Source organism: Plectropomus leopardus, chromosome 9 (assembly GCF_026936395.1).
Source record: "Plectropomus leopardus strain MGB_pleo_1.0 chromosome 9, ASM2693639v1, whole genome shotgun sequence".
Taxonomy (NCBI): domain Eukaryota; kingdom Metazoa; phylum Chordata; class Actinopteri; order Perciformes; family Serranidae; genus Plectropomus; species Plectropomus leopardus.
In genome coordinates, this window is record NC_142184.1 from 24,717,897 (window position 1) to 24,736,252 (window position 18,356).

General features: G+C 40.8%; 1 protein-coding gene across 7 annotated transcripts in view; it reads left to right on the forward strand.

Moving 5' to 3' along the window:
• Nucleotides 1–18,356, forward strand: part of prdm16 (PR domain containing 16) — a 212,881-nt gene that overhangs the window by 43,766 nt on the left and 150,759 nt on the right. Inside the window, exon 1 of one of the 7 annotated variants that reach the window (XM_088082326.1) lies at nucleotides 11,524–11,629. The exons of the other annotated variants lie outside the window; for them this stretch is intronic. Coding sequence (XP_087938452.1) covers nucleotides 11,617–11,629 — 13 coding nt within the window. The 5' untranslated portion in view covers nucleotides 11,524–11,616. Of the gene's footprint in view, nucleotides 1–11,523; nucleotides 11,630–18,356 lie in introns of those variants that run through there. 7 annotated transcript variants of the gene reach the window in all.

Here is an 18,356-nt window from a genome sequence, read left to right on the forward strand (position 1 = left end):
CATCTCATCCACCATTACACACACGCACACGGCGCCCACCTCCCGAATCCCTCCAAGATACCATACACTTTTAAAAACATTAGCCACTAATGCTTTAATGCCCTCGCGTCGACGTGGGGTTTGACTGGAGCTAAAATGGCAGACACAGAGGAATGCTGGCTTGTGTTTGCTTAGTGTATGAGGAAGGGCTCTGGCTTACTTTTGATTCAAACATGATGAAGCTGTAGTCTGGCTGCATACTCTTTAAAACATGTCATGGATGCATTAAACACAACAATATAGGCAACTTTATCTTTACTTTTTATAATAACTTATGCATTTGTTGTTGTCATTTACACTGCACTTACTGAAGCACCATTTTCTTTGGTTTAGATCATTAATCACAGGCTTCCATGCAAAATGCCGACTGGTGTGGATATTTACATGAGAATGGCGGGGCCATGCTGCCGAGCCAGTAATGACTAACGAACGCTGGGCATGGCTAGTGGCCTGTCTGTGGAGCGTGCCAGGTGTTTGTTCCAGGCCAGGCTGCATGAAAAGCAGTGTCTGACCTTGGGACGGCTGGGTGAAACCCGAGTTGCCTCCACCACGTCTAAATGTCGGGCACCTGACAAAGTCTGAAGCTCCTCCCCTCTGCTGCTTTCTGTTTGTTCACTCTTTCTCTCCTCTGTACCTGTTGATCCGCCCTCTGTGATGTCAAAAAAAAAAAAAAAAAAAGTGGGAAAGTACCAGGACCCTCCTCCCGCGTCTCCTCCCACGCACATACAGAACCTTTGGCCATTGGACACTGAACAGCTTCCTTGTCTGTGAGCTCAGTGAATGTAAACACAACCAGAGAGGGCGCAAAAACAAAAGTGTTATTGCGAGGGATTCATTGTGTCAACATCTTAGGTGGTGAGCTCCAGAAGGGAAAAGGGGGCACAGTCTAGACTATTTACTGACAAAGGGAGCATTTTACAAGGGAGTTATTTAATGTACACTTCACCTTTACATGCACCCGGTTAACCAATCAGTAAAAGCAACATTTTTGTCACGGAAGGGTGATGAGATTCCCCCCCGTAGGTTTCTTACAGTGACGTTGCTGTGCTGATGTATCATGTTCACAAGACAGGTATGAGAAAACACATTGTTCCCCTTAAGAGTTAGTTATAGGGCAGGAAATTGGTGTTAGCTCCTGTGAATATTGGCATTGACGAGTTAAAGACCAAGCCTTTCAGGTGTCCCACCAGCTGGTGCATTTGCAAAATGTTGTTGATCTGTTTGGCACAAAGGAGCATTCCTTGAAGCATGAATGCTTTTCTTGAACCTGTTCCTGGAAGGCAGGGCAGTGAGACAGACATTTGTTAAGAGAGAGACCCCACCCGACCTACGACACACACGCACACCAGAGTGAGTAAGGTGTGGACGAGAACCAGCAGAAAGAAAAAAGTCATTATCAGCACCACGTGTTTTAGCTCTCAGCCAAACTGTGAAAAGTAATTGTTTCTTGGATCTTGATTAGTAATTTAAGGAAATGGGTGATAATGAGAGTGCCGGTAACTTGGCACTTGAGTGCAATTAGCAAAATCAGATGGAGGTTAGTAAAGACATTATAGGGTGCTCAGTCATTTTGTCAATAGAATAGACCAACTTCTCCTATACCTCCTGTAGCTGAATACACTGGTGTGTTTACAGTTAAAACCAATTAACTAGCACACCTATACAGGGTTCCTGTGGATCCTTAAAAAATGGCATTGAAGGCATGAAAGGCATTCAATTAATTAATCTAAAGATCAGGCCTTATTTTGCGCTGAAAAGTCCTTAAAATGCTAAAACATGGGAAGTATGGTGTAATATATATTTTTTAATAACTTGCTGAATGCCTCTCGCATTACCTTATTTACCACAGCCAAACAAATGACAAATGAACAAGCTTTTTTTCAAGCCAAACCAATGGATACTTACATAATAATCTTTGTATTGTTTTCAATTTATTTTATTCTAGAAAGCTGAAAAAATGCCCCTAACCTAATACATGTTGGTGTGTGTTTTTTCCATCATTTTTATTTCAGTAAAATTGGTTTCATTTTTCATTCTGAGTGGCAATTAAAAAAAAAAATCTTTAAAAGTCTTAAATCCAACTTGCCTTGAGGTGTAGGAGCCCTTGTTGAAATGTCCACGGGCAGATAGGGCATCTGTCTGTTAGCACCAGCTTACATGTTCATGGGCTTAAGCTATTTTCATTCTACCTGCTTGTGTATGTGGAGGGACAAAGAGGAAAGGGAGCAGATATAGTGAGAGAAAGAGATGGAGAAACTACAAACTAGATGAGAAAAATGGCAGAGATTTGGTGAATTGTTACTTGTGACCAGCTTTACTTCAAAGTAGGGCTAATAATATATCAATATCATATAAATTTTGTGATGTGTGACTAGATTTTGTCTTAGATTTTGGATATTGTAATATCATAAATGTTGTCTTGTGCATTGCAGTAAAGTTATGTAATTTTCTCAACCTAACAGACTGTTCCAGCTGTTCTATTGTTTGCCTTTACCCACTTTGTCATTGCATCCCATTTAAGGATGGTTATTTATCAAAAATCTAATTTTGTAAATATTTTGTGAAAGCATCAATAGTCAAGTCAACCCTACAATATCAATATCAGGGTATCTGGCCAAAACTATTATATTCTTTAGTTTTCTCCATATCATTCAGCCTTACTTCCAACTATTATTCACTAAACGTCTGTAATAAAACCTGTGAAATTAAGAATTTTGGGTAACACTTTATTTAGAATGTCTCTCTACTGATATTTTATAGTATGTAGAGTATTTGTAACATTTGAACAGCTTATTAGTTAGGATTAAGCAATTTAACTGTTTCGCTTTATTCTGAAGATGTTTAATTTTAAGAATATATTTGACAATTATCTAACACACCTACATATTCTCAGAATAATTTAGTTCAACTCGAACTCTTCACCCAACTTGTGAATACTAAATAGTTTAAATTCAACTAAATTATTCTAAGAATATAAAGTAAATTCTCACATATTATATAGATAAACATCTACAGACAAAGCGAAACAGTTTAATTGTTGAATCTCAAATTAAAAGCTGTTCAAATGTTACAAATACTATAAACTGTCTAAAGGCAGACTGTATTAACAATGTGTGACAGAGTCTTGTTCTCGTCATTTCATATTTGCTCAGAGTTTAGTGGGCGGCTGTTCTCTGTGAGGGATCCCTTTAGATCTTCTGCAACTTTTGATACACTCAGCAAATGAACTTCTCACCTCTGCTCTGATCTTTCCTCTGTTTGCTTTAAGCTATCACCGTGAACCCTTCGCCTTTAAACACTGACCGAGTAGGGATCAACATGATCAATATAGAAAGAGCTCTCCTTCATTGTTTGGCTCCGTTTCTCGCTCAGTCTCTCCCTCCTTCACAGTTGACTTGTCCCACAGGTGTAGCAGATTGATAATGCTCGTTCTTTCACCATTCGGTGGAATGCAGAGGGAGAATTGTATAGAGGTCCTTAATGAACTGGGTGGCCAGTGTTGGCCTCAACACCAATTAACACAGCTTTTAATTATGGCTCTAATCAGAGCAGCTGATGGCGAGAGCCTCTGCAACCTTGAATACAAGCACCCTGCTGAGACATGACGCACACGAGCACATGCACACACACGGACTGCTGAAAATACAAAAAGAGGCTTTATGAGAGAGGATGTGTGTTCATTTCAAGAAGACAGACCTAGCTTCCCTCCTCATTTATCTCCAGCTCTCCTTTTATTGTTGACCTTAGACCTGTCTGCTCCAGCTAAAGAGGCTTGAAAACATATCTGGCCCCAAAATAGCCCAAACACTTTTTATTTAGAATCTCTAAGGCACCGAGTTGAGGGTACACGCTGCCCCCATCCAAAAACATGAAGCAACAGGAAGAGAATGTCTACTGGAGTAGTCTGCCAACTTCCCAAGCTGAGGGAAAAATTGGTATTTTTATTATGAAGAGAGGGCGCTGACTGTTTGACTTAGAGCTCAGAGAAAAGTGAATTTCTGTTCCAGGGGAAAGACAGTGGAGACATGCGACATGCAGAGGTAATATTGAGGTCGGTTATTAGCATGATTCCCCGAACATAAAGCACTATTTTGTCTTAAAACCTTTAGTTTGTCTGATTTCAGTTGCAATGTTTCAACAGCTGTCTACGGAGTGGAATGACTGCCAGCTACACTGCTTGATTCTAGTAATACGGATGAAAGTAAAGCTCTTGAGAGTGTAAGTGCTGTTCTGGAATCAGTTTGACTTTTTTGGATCAGACTCTCAGCTGGGCCTGGAAAGGAGGGGCTGAGATCAGCAACCTTCACGCTTCTCAGGAATATTACAAGAGAATATGTCATTTTTGGCCAAGACAAGAAAATAAGTAGTAATCGCAGCTTTCTCCCATGTGCATTTGATTTAATACAATTATGCATGTACTGTAATGCTTGAACACACTGCGTGGTTAAGTGGTGAAGTATAAAAAGTTATAACACAATGCTCTGTGGCAGAGGAGGTGAAACTTTTTTTCAAGCTTCCTGCTGAACAACAACAAATGAGTTGCTCTTTTTACACATAGATTGCGTTATAGGGCCCCTACGAAGTCCCTTCTTTATGCTTTCTTTGAATGTTTATATAGAGCTCAACAACAGAAGCGTTACACTGCTCCAGTGTGTGATTTTTAGACAGCATGCCAGCACTGTGGGAAAAAAAGAGGCGTGACGTTTAACGGCGTCTTCTTCTATTGTGACATTTAGCACAAAATCTTGTGTGTGTGTGTGTGTGTCCATTTTATATGGAGGGTCCGGGTTCTTGAACGCAGTGCAGGCGGAACTTGTCATAGTTTTTTTTCCCCCTCAGCAGCAGTTTAAGGAGTTCAAGTCACAAGGTGGATTATTTATCTGTTGATCTGGACAGAGTTGATCTGATCAGCGGGTGGGCTTTTAGGCCCAGAACAATGAATGGTTTCACCTTCACTGCGCCTGGCTTTCTACTGCTCCATCTGTGCCCAGAGTACACTCTGTGCTCCAGTGGTGTTGTGCATCAGTAACCAAATGCATATATTTTCCAATAGCACTCCTAATGAATGGTCCAGCGCCATAAATATAAAATCAGTACATGGCAGCAGATGTTTTCATCATGGTTGAATAATTGAATATGTTGGAAAATCCTGCATAACATGGCAATAATAATCATTTACCATCAGTGTTATATGGGGACTGATCTCATCCTCTGCTTGGACAGCAAGGAGCACCCGAATCTCATTGTTTTCCCAATTTGTGCACATTTACAGCCGCTGTTTTTCTTCTTGAACTTAGCCATTAACTGCTGCTAGCTGCTTTTTAAAACACCCGCTGTGGATTGCATGCATAACACTCCATCAAAACCTCATACCTGTCACATCCATGGTCCCGTCCTGCCGGCTGTCAGTTTTACATAGACCTTGAGTCTGCATTGTAACTACTGTGATTGCTGGTCCTCCCATTCCGCGATCATACCTTTTTGCAAAACAGCAAGGCAGCATAATAGTGCGATATAGCTAGTGGGGGTAGTGTATTCCTTTACAGGTGTAGATAACACTATAAGCAGCCCCTTTTCAACTTCTAGTATGTTATAAAACATTATACTTTAGGGGTCAGAAAAACTGAGGTGTTGCAGTTCAATTATTTCATCACCTAAGAGGCCTAAAATATATGCATTTCCTTGGCAACCTGGTCTTGTGCATGTGCTGTTTGTATGATTTTTTTTCCTGCAGTGTCAGCCAACTTGTATCTGTGTCTGCATGCATGTGTTTGTGTGTGTATCAAAGTTGTTATGTAAAATGATGCCATATAAGGTCTCAGATCTTGGAGAGAGAGAGAAACAGTGCTGAGCTTGTCTCCTTTTCATCTGGCTGAGATCTCCATGTATCCTTGCCATTTTTTCTACCATTCCTTTATCCCTGTCCTCACTATTTTCATCTCCATCTCATTCTCCCGCCTGTCTCTTTTTGCATATTCACTGAGAATTGTTAGCAAAGCTCACCTACTGTTTCTAATCAGCTGCCTTTGTAGAGCACAGTGCCCCAACACCAGTAAAAGGCTCAGACTGTTAACACACATGCACACACATGCACATACACACAAGTAAAAAAAAAACAACAAAAAAAACATTTGGAACATTTGTAAGAATGCCTTTTCCAGATCCTTGCTTTTCTATCTGTCTTCGTCTCAACACTGGCACAGATATACACATACGCAATCTTGTGCACATACAGACAGCGAGATAGCACAGCAGACAGAATGGCATTAAGAATGGCAAACAGGGGAAGATAGATAGTAAGGTAGACAGACAGAGAGAAGCAGAGCCCAGAAAATGACCCTCTTTAAAGCCTGTTAGAAATCACGGCCGTCAGCACACTCGGAGCTGGCATCGCAGACTGTCGGAAAACAGCCCGTCCGTCTCTTGGTTCTCAAAAGCAGCCCTTCTTCTTCTCCTTCTCCTTCCTTCTCTCCTTTGCTTTTCTGTGTCTCTTTGTCACTCTCCAACTTGGTTGTACTTCCTGTAACCCTGGCAGCCTTTATTTCTTTCACTGAGAGAATGGGTTTGTAGTTGCACTGCAGCTCCCAGCGCATTGTCTGGCTTTAGTGTCGATGGGCCCTTTCATGCTGTTGGGCAGGGAAAGGGACTAAACTGAAGTCGGTGCAACTGACTGCTATTCTCTGCTACTAACCAAAAAAGGAAAAGTTGTTGTCATGTTATAGCTTTGCTAAAACGATGTTATAATACAAATTTCAAATTTCTTTCAGTATTTTTCCCCATGGTATTGAAAATGGTAGCAAATATCGACATATTTCAAGGTTATGTATCAGAGTGAAAAAATTCCCATTTTGTGGTAACAGGATTTTCTTTCTCTTCATTACATTTAGGTAAAAATATCTTTCGTAATGTGTTTTGCTTCCATGTGGGAGTTTTACGACTACTCTGTGTATATGGTATTTTATTTTTATATTATATTGGTAAGTTTGTGAGAGATGGATAGAATTAAAGTCAAGCCAAGTCAATTTTATTTGTATAAATTAAAAGTTTGTCTCAAGGATAAGAATAATATTAAGTGTGTAGAGTATAATGTGGTATTTATTAAACACTGAGTATAAAAACTGTTTAACTAATGTAGAGAATGTATAAGATGCCATTATATAAGAAAACATATATTGGAAGCAGTTTATATTTGTTCAGTCTATAATAATTGGGTTGGTTGATTTCAAAGCGGTCCTGATCTTTTCATCACCTGCTGTGTTTCATTATATCAGCTTGTAAGTCTGCAGCACCCTGATGCTGACACACCACACACACACACACACACACACACACACGCACATATCTAACCTAATTAAAATGGCCTGGTTAAGCACCATGCGTCAGGGCCTAGCAGGGTAGGTGTTAGGCATGTGGAGCAGGTGGGGGTGCTGCGGGGTGGGGGCGCACAAATCTCAACTTAAACGCAAAGAGATTAGACAACTTTTGCAAGATATTAGCTGTTCAAAAATGAGAAAAATGTCCCTAAGCCTCTTGTACAAGCGCTGGACCTGGTCGGACAAGGCCCGCTTTTGTTTCACAGACAGAGGCATGGGGCAGTGTGTGATTAGTGTGTGTGTGTGTGTGTGTGTGTGTGTGTGTGTGTGTGTGTGTGTGTGTGTGTGTGTGTGTGTGTGTGTGTGTGTGTGTTTGTGTGTGTGTGTGTGTGTGTGTGTGTCTGCGTGTGTACATGTGTGTGTGTGTGTGAGAGAGTGTGATAGGGAAAAGTCATCAGGCCTGTGGTGTGCAGTGTGAGGGGACAAGACTGATTCGGCCTGTGTGTGTGGTGGCTGCATAACAATCTGGCCAGGTATTAGCAGTAGGGCTGACATCTGCTGGATGGCTGGTCGATTAATTGGTCAATATGCTCATGTCCAACCAAAAATATCATTGGTTGGACAATCCCTGGTGTAACTTTCAGGAGGCTTTGTGTCCACCAAAGGTTTTTTTACTGTTGAAAATCCAAACAAGTGCTTTGGAGGTGCAGCATTTTTTTTTACAGCTGAGACGCTTCGTGTCTGCGTGCTGTGATAAAGAATATCCGCAGACATAAAAATGTCGGCACAGGTAGAAATCTTACTCTGGCCCTTTGCTCTTGATAAAGGAAAGATTGAACCCCATAAAGAGAGAGAGGGTGTACTTGCTGGTCTATGTGGCTGCCAGTATTATTTCGTCCTTCCTTCTTGTTGTTGTTGTTGTTGTTCAGTTCTTGTAAATGTTAGATGTGACTGTTAGTCTTTGTGGACTAGGTCTTGTTCTTCATTACAACAGGATTGCTGGGTAAAAAGTGACAGTGATGAGTGCAACATTTTACCAGAAGCTAAACAATCTTCAACTCTCTGGGACCAGAAAAAATCGCCAAACGTGCAGCACTCAGCATGGAATAGACAGCACCTTGTCACGCTGTTGCCATTTGTACGGTAGTGTACATGAGTGGTGCTCCCATTGCAAAAATTCTTAAAATATATGCTGATCTTAGAAAAAAATGCATTGGTGGATGACAACGCTACCAGGTAGAGTGCACTCATTGCACTCTGGCTGATTTAGTTAATCTAGAGATAACATGCAGCTTTTTTCCCCCCCTTCGACTGAATGATTGGTTTAAGCGTAAGAGGGATTTTAGTTGACCAAGATTTTCTTTGGTTGACTAAGGTCATATGTATCACAAAGCACAGAAAGACAGTGATAGAGATGGAAGAACAGACCAATATCATACATTTACATTATATAACACTTCTGTGAACAATCTCAATTATCACTCCTTACAGTGACAGTAGTTCAAAGTGAATATTTTTAGAACGTTTACAGCGTTAATATTAGCATTTATTAATCAGGAAAACCTGAAGGGTGCTGCCTATTTTACTGTGTCTTACTTTGACTAAAAATATAAACTGCACTAACTTATTGAAAGTATGGTATTTATATGTGCATGGCGATCATGTGCTGTTGTTACTTTTATGGCTTTCAGGACAGATGCAGAACAGGATTGTATTTGTGCCAAAACTGAAACCTGGAGAACAGATGATGAGCAAACATGGATTCTAAACACAATCTATATTAAGCAGTTTAAACATTTGGTTGGTTATAATGGCTTTTAACTCTCAATAGCAACAAATTTCTTCGAACTTCCACCTATATTTTTATAAAATACCTCGCAGTTTATGAATAAATGACGTTGCAGTTGCATTATTAGATCAAAAGGGACACACAGAGTGGCCACCCACAAGGCCAAATCTAAGTGTCTCCAGTAGAGGTGAAAGGTATGCAGAGCTGACACATGAAAACATCCCCCTCCCATCTGAATTGTTGAACAAAGAACATTAAGACATCAAGTTGCTATCTGACTTGCAGAGGGATTCATTGTTCATCTGATTTGTAGTTGATTAATTTTCTTCTGTCTCTGTCCATGTAAATGCATGTGTATCCATGCAGCAAAACTGAATGTATTGTGGACACACAGCGAGCATCCGCAGCAGTAGTGTGTTGTTTCAGTCCAGCTACAGAGACAAAGAGAGATAGGGAGGCAAAGAAGAAGGGTATTTGATGAAAAGCTCTCTCTGCGTGATAAGGAGAGCCACCAGAGTCCCTGGTGTGTGACAAGGCCTGGCCCCTGTCATCACAGAGCTCCTGTTGTGGCTGAGAAATACCCACGTCCACCCCTCTCTCACCCCCACCTCCTCTCCCTCGTCGCAGCCCAGAGAGAGAGAGAGAGACAGCCAGACAGACAGAAAGTGAGAGTCCAGACAGAGGCCATGTGAGCGTGTGTCATATGGAACAGATTTAGTGCTAATGACCCCCCACCCCCTCATCCCCTTGCTCTGTGCCCACCCTCTGCCACCCATTCCTCGACCCCCAACCCAGATCACTCCGTCCTGGCCAGTATCATCCCTTCATGAGGAATGCTGCTCTGTTCCAGCTCCAGTGTCCCATGGCCTTACCCACTCAAGCACCCATTCACCCTACTCTCCCTCCTCCCTGCCTCCCCTCCTGATCATATTCTGCCAGAACTTGTACCTGAGACTTGAGTCTTGGACTTGAGTCATGAGTGCTTTGAGACGTCATTTTAGTTTGAAAGTAAAAAATTGAATTCTCATGTTTGGACCTGGTTAGCTTGCTTATATATGGACAGGTTAGTGCCAATTAGGCAATTAACTGTAAAAGTCATTTGGAGCAAAATTGTGAAATATTTCACAATTCCAGCTTCTTAATGTGAGGATCAGCTGCTTTTCGCTTTTTTAATGATTGCAAACGTCATACCTATTGTTTTTTGACTGCGGATAAAGCAAATTGAAAAGTGGCAAAATACTTTTTTTTTTCTCAATTTTGGACATGTCTCTAGTGACTCGAGACTTTACTTAGTCTTGCTTTAAATGACTTTAAAGCATTGGTGGCCCTGCTAATGGTAGTAACAGGGCTAACAATGACAACAGTCCTGACAGAGCTAACATTGTTAGCTTGGGGTGACGGTGTTATCAGCGGTAACTGCTGTATGAGGGCAGTGCAGAGTGGCAGCCATAAGCAAGCCAGTGAAAGGGAGGGAGTGTGTGCACAAACATGCATGCATAGCCTGCCTGGCTCCCAGACAAATAACAGAGAAGCTCGGATTACAACACACACGGAGGGAGTGTGACTTCATTCTCTGCTCACAACGTCATTCCTACACTCTATCTTTATGTAGCAAATAATTTATTGCATATATATTAATGTTCAAAATTTCATATATAAAGTATGGTCCCTTGACCTTAAATTGGACTGGAGAAGATGAGCAAACCTTGAGGTTAAATTACTTGAGACTCGACTTAAACTTGTCTTAGTCACTCAAGGCTTGTCCTAGACATTTTTTGAATGATTCAAGACTTCGACTTTGACTTTAACTTGCACGTAACATCCCTGTCTCCTGCCATCAGCAGAAGACACAAAGATCACCACGAGCAGGTGGGTACAGTAGTGGGGTGGAAGAGCAGATACTTTCTCGGTTTAAGATGAATAAAGAAAATGAGTGGTTTGTCAGTGAAAAATGAAAAATAGGGAAATATAATAGGGAAGGGGGACAGGAGACAGCATTGAAAAGGTTTCAAAAAATGTGTCAAAGTGTTGACAGGAATTGGATTTACTTAGGAGTGCTGCTCTCACAGCACTCATACGGCCTGAGTGAACCAACTTGATTGAAAAAAGTCACATTTGCACCATTTTAGCATTAAATAACAAATCACAATATAAGAATTCTCGCCACCTTGAAAACGTGTGGCGGCCGCTGGAGTGTCCACCACTTTAGGACTTGACCTCGACATCGACCTTCACCCGGGCCATCGGCCCCCTGCACTTCCCGTATCTCTGTCACATTGACACTGGCATTCTTTCACGTTAGCGCATCGCAGCGCCGCAGATAGGCCTGCCAGACACCCCCTGGGCTCTCCTAGTATCTCTGTCACACACACACACACTCTTGCGCACATACATGGTTAATTGGTAACTAGAGTTTATGGGCAGCCGGGAACTTAGAGTTTGACTACGCCGTAGCGAGAAGAAGCGTGAGATAATATGTCGGCTTTTGGTGAGTTATGACCACACATGTGAGTGTCTGAGACGTTTGTCTGAAGTTGGGCGCGCTGTTGCAGATTAGGGTCGTTGCATGTGCCATTTGAAATGTGGTTGTGCTGTCGTGGCGTCATTTTTGTGTGATGACGGTGTTTGCCTAGAAAGTCGACCATCTTGTGTCTAAATGCGGACAGCTTTGGATGATACTGAATATTTGTTTCTGTGCCAGTGTGTGTATGTATGCGAATATCCTGTAATTCACACACAACTCGCAAGCAGTTATTTTCCTGTAACCGAAAGCCAACATTTACAATTGCTTTATAAAACATTAATCTTTTTTTCCACCATTAATCCTAATCCACATTTATTGCACAATAATTTAACAAGGGTTTTTTTTGAGGGAAGTTATTTCCCCTCTTTGACTCTTCAATCAATATCAATAAAGTGGTTCAGTTATCTGTTTTACCCTCCTTCAACAACTAGCAGATCAATACTCATCTGTCATGGTTTCACACACTGAATGTTATCGCTTGTGCCGGAGATTAGCTCGCTGTAGCATCTTATCCTGACATTTTCTGTTATCCTGAGTTATGTAGGTTAGAAGGAGAGGTCTATCCAAGTGTTTTCCAGGCCTTGCCTAGATGCCTCATACCAAAAAAAAAATGTTGCAGAAGAGGTTTGTTTCATGTCTAGCTTAATTTATTAGTAACATAGTAACAAGAGTATTATTTTTCTCTGTCGATTTTCTCTCATGGTGTTTACAGTTTATTCAAAAATGACTTTTTTTCCTTTTGTCATTTCAGTATTTTTGTGGCATTAATTACTACTTTTTGTTTGTACACATCGTTGTAGTTTGAAACAGAACCCACATGCTAAAAAATATTTTATCTATATCCTTTTTTTTGTTTGTTATTTGAAAAAATGGAACTGTTTGACTTTTCAAAACACAGCCCTGTTGGGAGGTGTAGCCCTAATATTTTACCTAACACATTTTGTATTGCAAGCTGTTTTTTTTTTGCCCAAGTGTCAACTGCGTTGCTTGCTGATACTTGGTGTGTCTTTGTGTGTTTATGTTAACCATCCATACATTTAAATTTCCATTTTGCGCTGCTGATCTTTGTGCTTTTGGAATGTGTCTGTTGAGTTAAAAAACAAAATAATCAGTATTTCTTTGTCGGTCTTTCCCCAGTCCCCCCAAACACCAGTGATTTTTTTTTTTAAAAAGGTTTATACCTTGTTAACACAGGCCCATTCTCATTGATGTGAAGGGTCATCCATATCCCAGACTGTCACAGCACCCAAACAGGTCCATCTTTCATTCCTTTCTCATCCTTCAAGCCCTGACCACACTCCTCCATCTGTCTGTCAGGCCAGGACTTGACCTCTCACCTCTGGAGGCCCGCCCATCTTGTTACCCCTAACCCTTAGTTGATTGTGTCACTGACCGCCAATGGTTAATGCATCTTTTTTTTCACTCTCAGAAAGGCAGAAATATATAGCTTGTGGTTCACAGAACATTTTTGGAAGCCACCTTTAAAATAACACAAAGAAACTCACTTGGGGTGAACAATAAATCAAGACTCTTGTATATTTTAAAATTCAAGAAAGTAGCATGTTTAAATGTTAGGCAAATTGTTTGCATTTGGCTGGATAGGTGAGTGGGCATATCTTTTTTTTATTAATTAAATGTTAATGTAAACACTGGTGGAGCAACATAAGCAACATGACCCTTTGTGTCCAAACCAACAGTAAATTAAATTTCTATAGACACCACTGAGGGAGAAAAGACACAACACAGCAGTATTCTGCGTGGCAATATTGTATCTATACATGGACACCAGTTATCTTTTTTTTTTTTAATATATAAATAAATATTGCAACTACATGTTAAAAAGCAACTGATTTTTTTTTGGTAGCAGGCTATTGAATATTTAAGTCCACATGATACATGTTGTTGCACTAAAGAAGACTGAAGTGAGATGACTAGACTGAAAACTGTATCTTATTAAATACAAAAAAGGTTGGCAAAGTCTTTCTTTGGGCACATAATTTGCGGTCGAAAAAAGGTAATAAATTGCAATATTTTGCAATACATTTTATAGCAGTACTCAGCAAAATCTGAATAATATTAAACAGTGACTTAAGCATCGTGATAATATCGTGCCTTGGGGCTTCTCGTGACTCCCATCTCTACTCTGCAGCCTGTACATACAACATTTATTATTAGAATTAACCGGAAAAAGAGACAAAACTAAAACATTAAACCAAAAAATAGCAAAAATAAATAAAAAGTCTACGGACAATGACAGTGATTGCAAAAAGCAATATTAAGCTACAAAAGATATTTCCACATCAGATCATTTTATAAATGGCTTACTCAGAGGTGGGACATTCATTCAAAGCAATGAGATAAAATTGTTATTCCACTTTCCTTCTTCTGAACACAACAACAGGACCTCTGTCGCTTTGTTCCACAGAAGACTGCAGCACTGTTGTTTTTTGTGTGTCGAGGCATACATTTTACCCCAGTCAGTTACGCTCACCACATCTCAAGCAAGTTTCATTCAAGAGTGAAAAATCCTGAACAGAAAGAGATCATCATTAACGATGAGCAACATTATTCTCTTGAGAGGAATGACACCATTACAGAGGAATATAAAAGTAAAATAATGTAGATTTCAATTTTTTCACCCGTCCATCCTTCTCCTCCTCCTCTCCCTGTCTCTCCCTCCTTCTCCCCGTCCTTGCACCTTGATGCCTGCTTAATGCCCAGACTGATGAGCCCAATTTGGACTGGTTCTGCAGCCGGCCCAGTTTGATTAATAGCTCTCGGTGAGGTAGCATCAGTGCTGCCTCGTCCTTGTTTCCTCACACACACACACAAACACTGACACACTGACACGCACGCGCGCACACACACACACACATGGTCACATGCACGTAGCCTCTCACTGCCACCAGACTAGCCTTGTAATTGATGACAGAGGGCTAACCATTTGCAAACCAAATGTGGAGAAGGGAGACAGAGCAAACTCTGCTCCTAACACCTCTCCACCACTCTTTTTTCTTTCTCCCTCTCTCCCTCTCTATCTGTCTCTCCACCTCCTCTCACTGTCTGTGCACCCGCTCTTTCATTAGGCATTTGTCACATTGATATGAAGGGCCAGGGCAGCATTGTGACATGCTCAGAGGGCAGTATAAATATTTGATTAGCCCTAATGGAAATCGTCACAGCGCGCTAATTGCGCCACACATTATCTGAGGTGCGGGCATCCCCTTTGATCCTCCCTCCGTCTCCCCCTCTCCTCTTCCTTCAGCCCATCTCAGCCTATCTGTCTTTTGTTTAGGCAGTTTATTTTGGGTCTTATGACATTATCTACCCTCCCACCCCTCCGCCTTCCTGCCTTTTCTTGTGTCTTGTTGTTGTCATCTTTCTCTCAACACACACTGACGTCTCTGTCTGCATCTCCTCCCCTCCTCTTTCTATGCGTGTGTCTTCTATGTTGTCCTCTGGTGCCCTGCTTGCCGTTGTTTCTCTCTATGACGGAGCTGAAATAGCTGCAAGGGCCACATATGCACACAAATAGATGCACACAAGGGAAAAGAGGACAATATGCAGTGGGGAAACCACATGCACACTTGTTTTGCTCGTTGTCATCTGCAGCACTATTAACATGTGATATAGACATTAAATTGTGACTATAAAATCAAAAGTTAGACATAAATAAAACCAAATAGTGCAGCTCTAATACTGAGTGGAATTCCATGTGATTGTCTGGACATCATATTGAAGGAGATGCTGATTTGATGTGTGTCTATATTTTAGCCATAAAGTCAGCAAACATTTGTGTTAAATAAGTTGGTTATAGAAGAAAATTCCCCCAACTCTTTCCCAACTGTAAGAAGAAATGTGTCAAAAAAAATGGCCACACAGTTGCAACTCAGCCATAACACCTTCAGAGTCTGGTGACAATTACTATTTTAATCACATTTTGGAAGAATTTTGTAGTAAGCAGTCTGTTTTTATTGCTGCAGTCACCACTCAGCTCAGTGAGTGTGCACTGCAAAATAACCTGCTTTTATTCCTACTTTCTGAGATGCTTTGAATTCGAATCATATCCTCTTTGCTTTGTATGATACATGTGTCACGATTCTTTTGATGAGCACACAATGAGTTTTTTTTTTTTAATTCCCAACATGTCCTTCCTTCACCTCCATCCTGTTTGTATTTACTTGTTGTTATTTACGGCGCGTCTCCTGCAAAGATCTGTGACATTGTTTGGTGTCGCTCCTGTTTTCTCTCTCCCTCTCTCCCTCTCACCCTCCCTCGGACGTTTCCATTTAGCTAAAGACAAAACAAGTTAATTAGATCGGAAGTGCGAGCCTATCAATGGGGAATCAGTATTCAAATCAAGGCCTTGTCTGGACACAAACAGCAGGAAGCCAAACAAGAGCCCGGCGCGGCTGAATGGGAGGACAGGAGAGGGAGAGAGAGACACACAGAGGGACAGACAGAGAGAGAGAGCCTGTGAGGGGGGCTTGCATTGGCCAACATACACACACACAGTTTAGGTGCTGGATCAGTTATATTTACTGTGTTTCCTTTCAAGTTTGCATTGACAACTTTTGATAATATTTTCTATGTTGCATCGTCTGAATATCAGCTCAAGCTTGACACTGATAATTTCAACAATTTAGTTCTCAGTTTGGTTATGTGGAAACTGCAGTCGCCTCCATTTAATCTTACCTTGCTCTCTTATTATGTTGTTACAACGCAGCTTTGCAAATGAGAGCTCTCCGCCCTCAACATGTTCTCCATGAGTTAAATAAAGGTTAAGTAAAACTCAGGGGTCCATAAACTGGGACACTTCCACTTCACAATTAGGCAGTGCAGCGAACTGCATGCTGCTGTTTCGTAGACAAGCGAACCACGGACTCTAAATAGCATGCAGCTTACTTTAAATGTCAAACATGTAGCATTTAAACACTGATAACAGTAATCCGGTAATGGATCATAATTTGTAACATTAAGACAATTTTAGGCTTAATTATACAATGTGTCTTACTGGTTAGTGGCACAAATGAGAAATGTTATTTTTCAAGTGCGAACAGAGCTGGATCTTTCAGAATACTGTGAAAAAACTTTATCAACATGTTAAACATCTTTTTATTTTTTTTCAGTAACATAGTATTGAAGGCAAATACATGCAAAGCAATGTCAGATGAGATGGAGTTCTAAGTAGCAGCATCCTGTTTGTGACAGGAAGCAAAGGGGTTTGTTCAGGAAAACATGCTCTTACAATGATAATGGTAGAAATTATTACAGGTGTGGACAGCAGCTGTTTTGTACTGTTCCATGTATCACAGATTTGCAGAAGTCTATGTACATTATACAGTATAATGTTGCTTAGAAATGCTGTTTACCGATGTGCATAATCTCAATTAGTGTTGCAGTGATGTGCCATGAAATCGTATCCTGCAATATGAAAATCGAGGGTAAATAGATGGTGCAAATTTGCTGATTTATGGTGTTGAAAAAAAAAAAAAGCAACTGGATGGAGAATCTCACCTGTGCAGGCACATCGCCCTGACTGCCTGGCAGACCTTTTACACATACTTTCTTAAAAATGATTTAAAAAATGGCTTCAAGTTTTAGTTATAATAAAGAATTTGTAAACAAAAAAAGCCTTTTGTTTCCACTCCTTTAACCCTTTGATACCTGAGCATATTGCTTTCTTTCAAATACATGGGGAGAAGAGGGTGACAAGCAACTTGACAAGAGAAGGCCACAAAATAGCAAAAAGTTAGTAAAAAGTTACAAGAAAATATAAAAAGAGGAGTAAAAAAAAACCCTTTTTTTCCCAAATCATTTCCTTGTCAACTTTTATTTCTTTTCAGTTTGCAGGACATTTCTTAGCAAGTTGCTTATCATGTTTTTTGCATGATTTTGAAAGATATCAAACCTTTTTTTTCTTTTTTTCCAGGTTTCAGAGGTTTAAATGCTCCTGAAAGCACCAGAAAAGTGATGTCAGTCCAGGTGTTAAAGGGTTTATGGTCATTCTAACTGATAATAATAATAATAATATTAATCATCATCTTCATAAACTCTGGCCTGGCCCTAAAGCTGCACCTTGATGTGAAAACAGCATCCACAATATCACGATTTGTATTGCTTTAAATACAGTGAGTGTCCTCATGACCCCCCCCATACACCAGCAGATATGGAAGTTAATGGAAGTCAAAAAAAGGAAAGGGAGAGGACAGGAGGGAGGGAGGTGGAGGGGTGGGGGGGTGGGGGCTGGGGGTTAAAGGGAAAGGTCCCATTATCTCATGTGGAGGGCCACCTGAGCTAAAGACAGCCATTTGTTCCTAAATCGACCTGTCGACCCCCGCCTAATTACCAGCCAATTATTTCCAAATGGACTGCATTCACTCCACACCCTGCACACTTACGGAGGAGAGGGACAAAATTGCTTCTTTCTCTCTCGCTCTCTCTCTGTCTGTCTAACTCATTCTATCTTTCATCGTCTTTCTTTTACTCTCCTTCTTGTGTTTTAGCTTTTTTTTTATCCAGTAAGAAATTCTTATTGTTGCAGGCATTGCAGTCAGTCCAACCAAACACCCACTCAACCACGCACGCACGCACGCACGCACACACACGCACACACTCAGAGCACACACTCAGAGCAACACATACTTCATGTTTATTCCCAGTTCACTCTGCTATTCTTTGGTTGTTAATT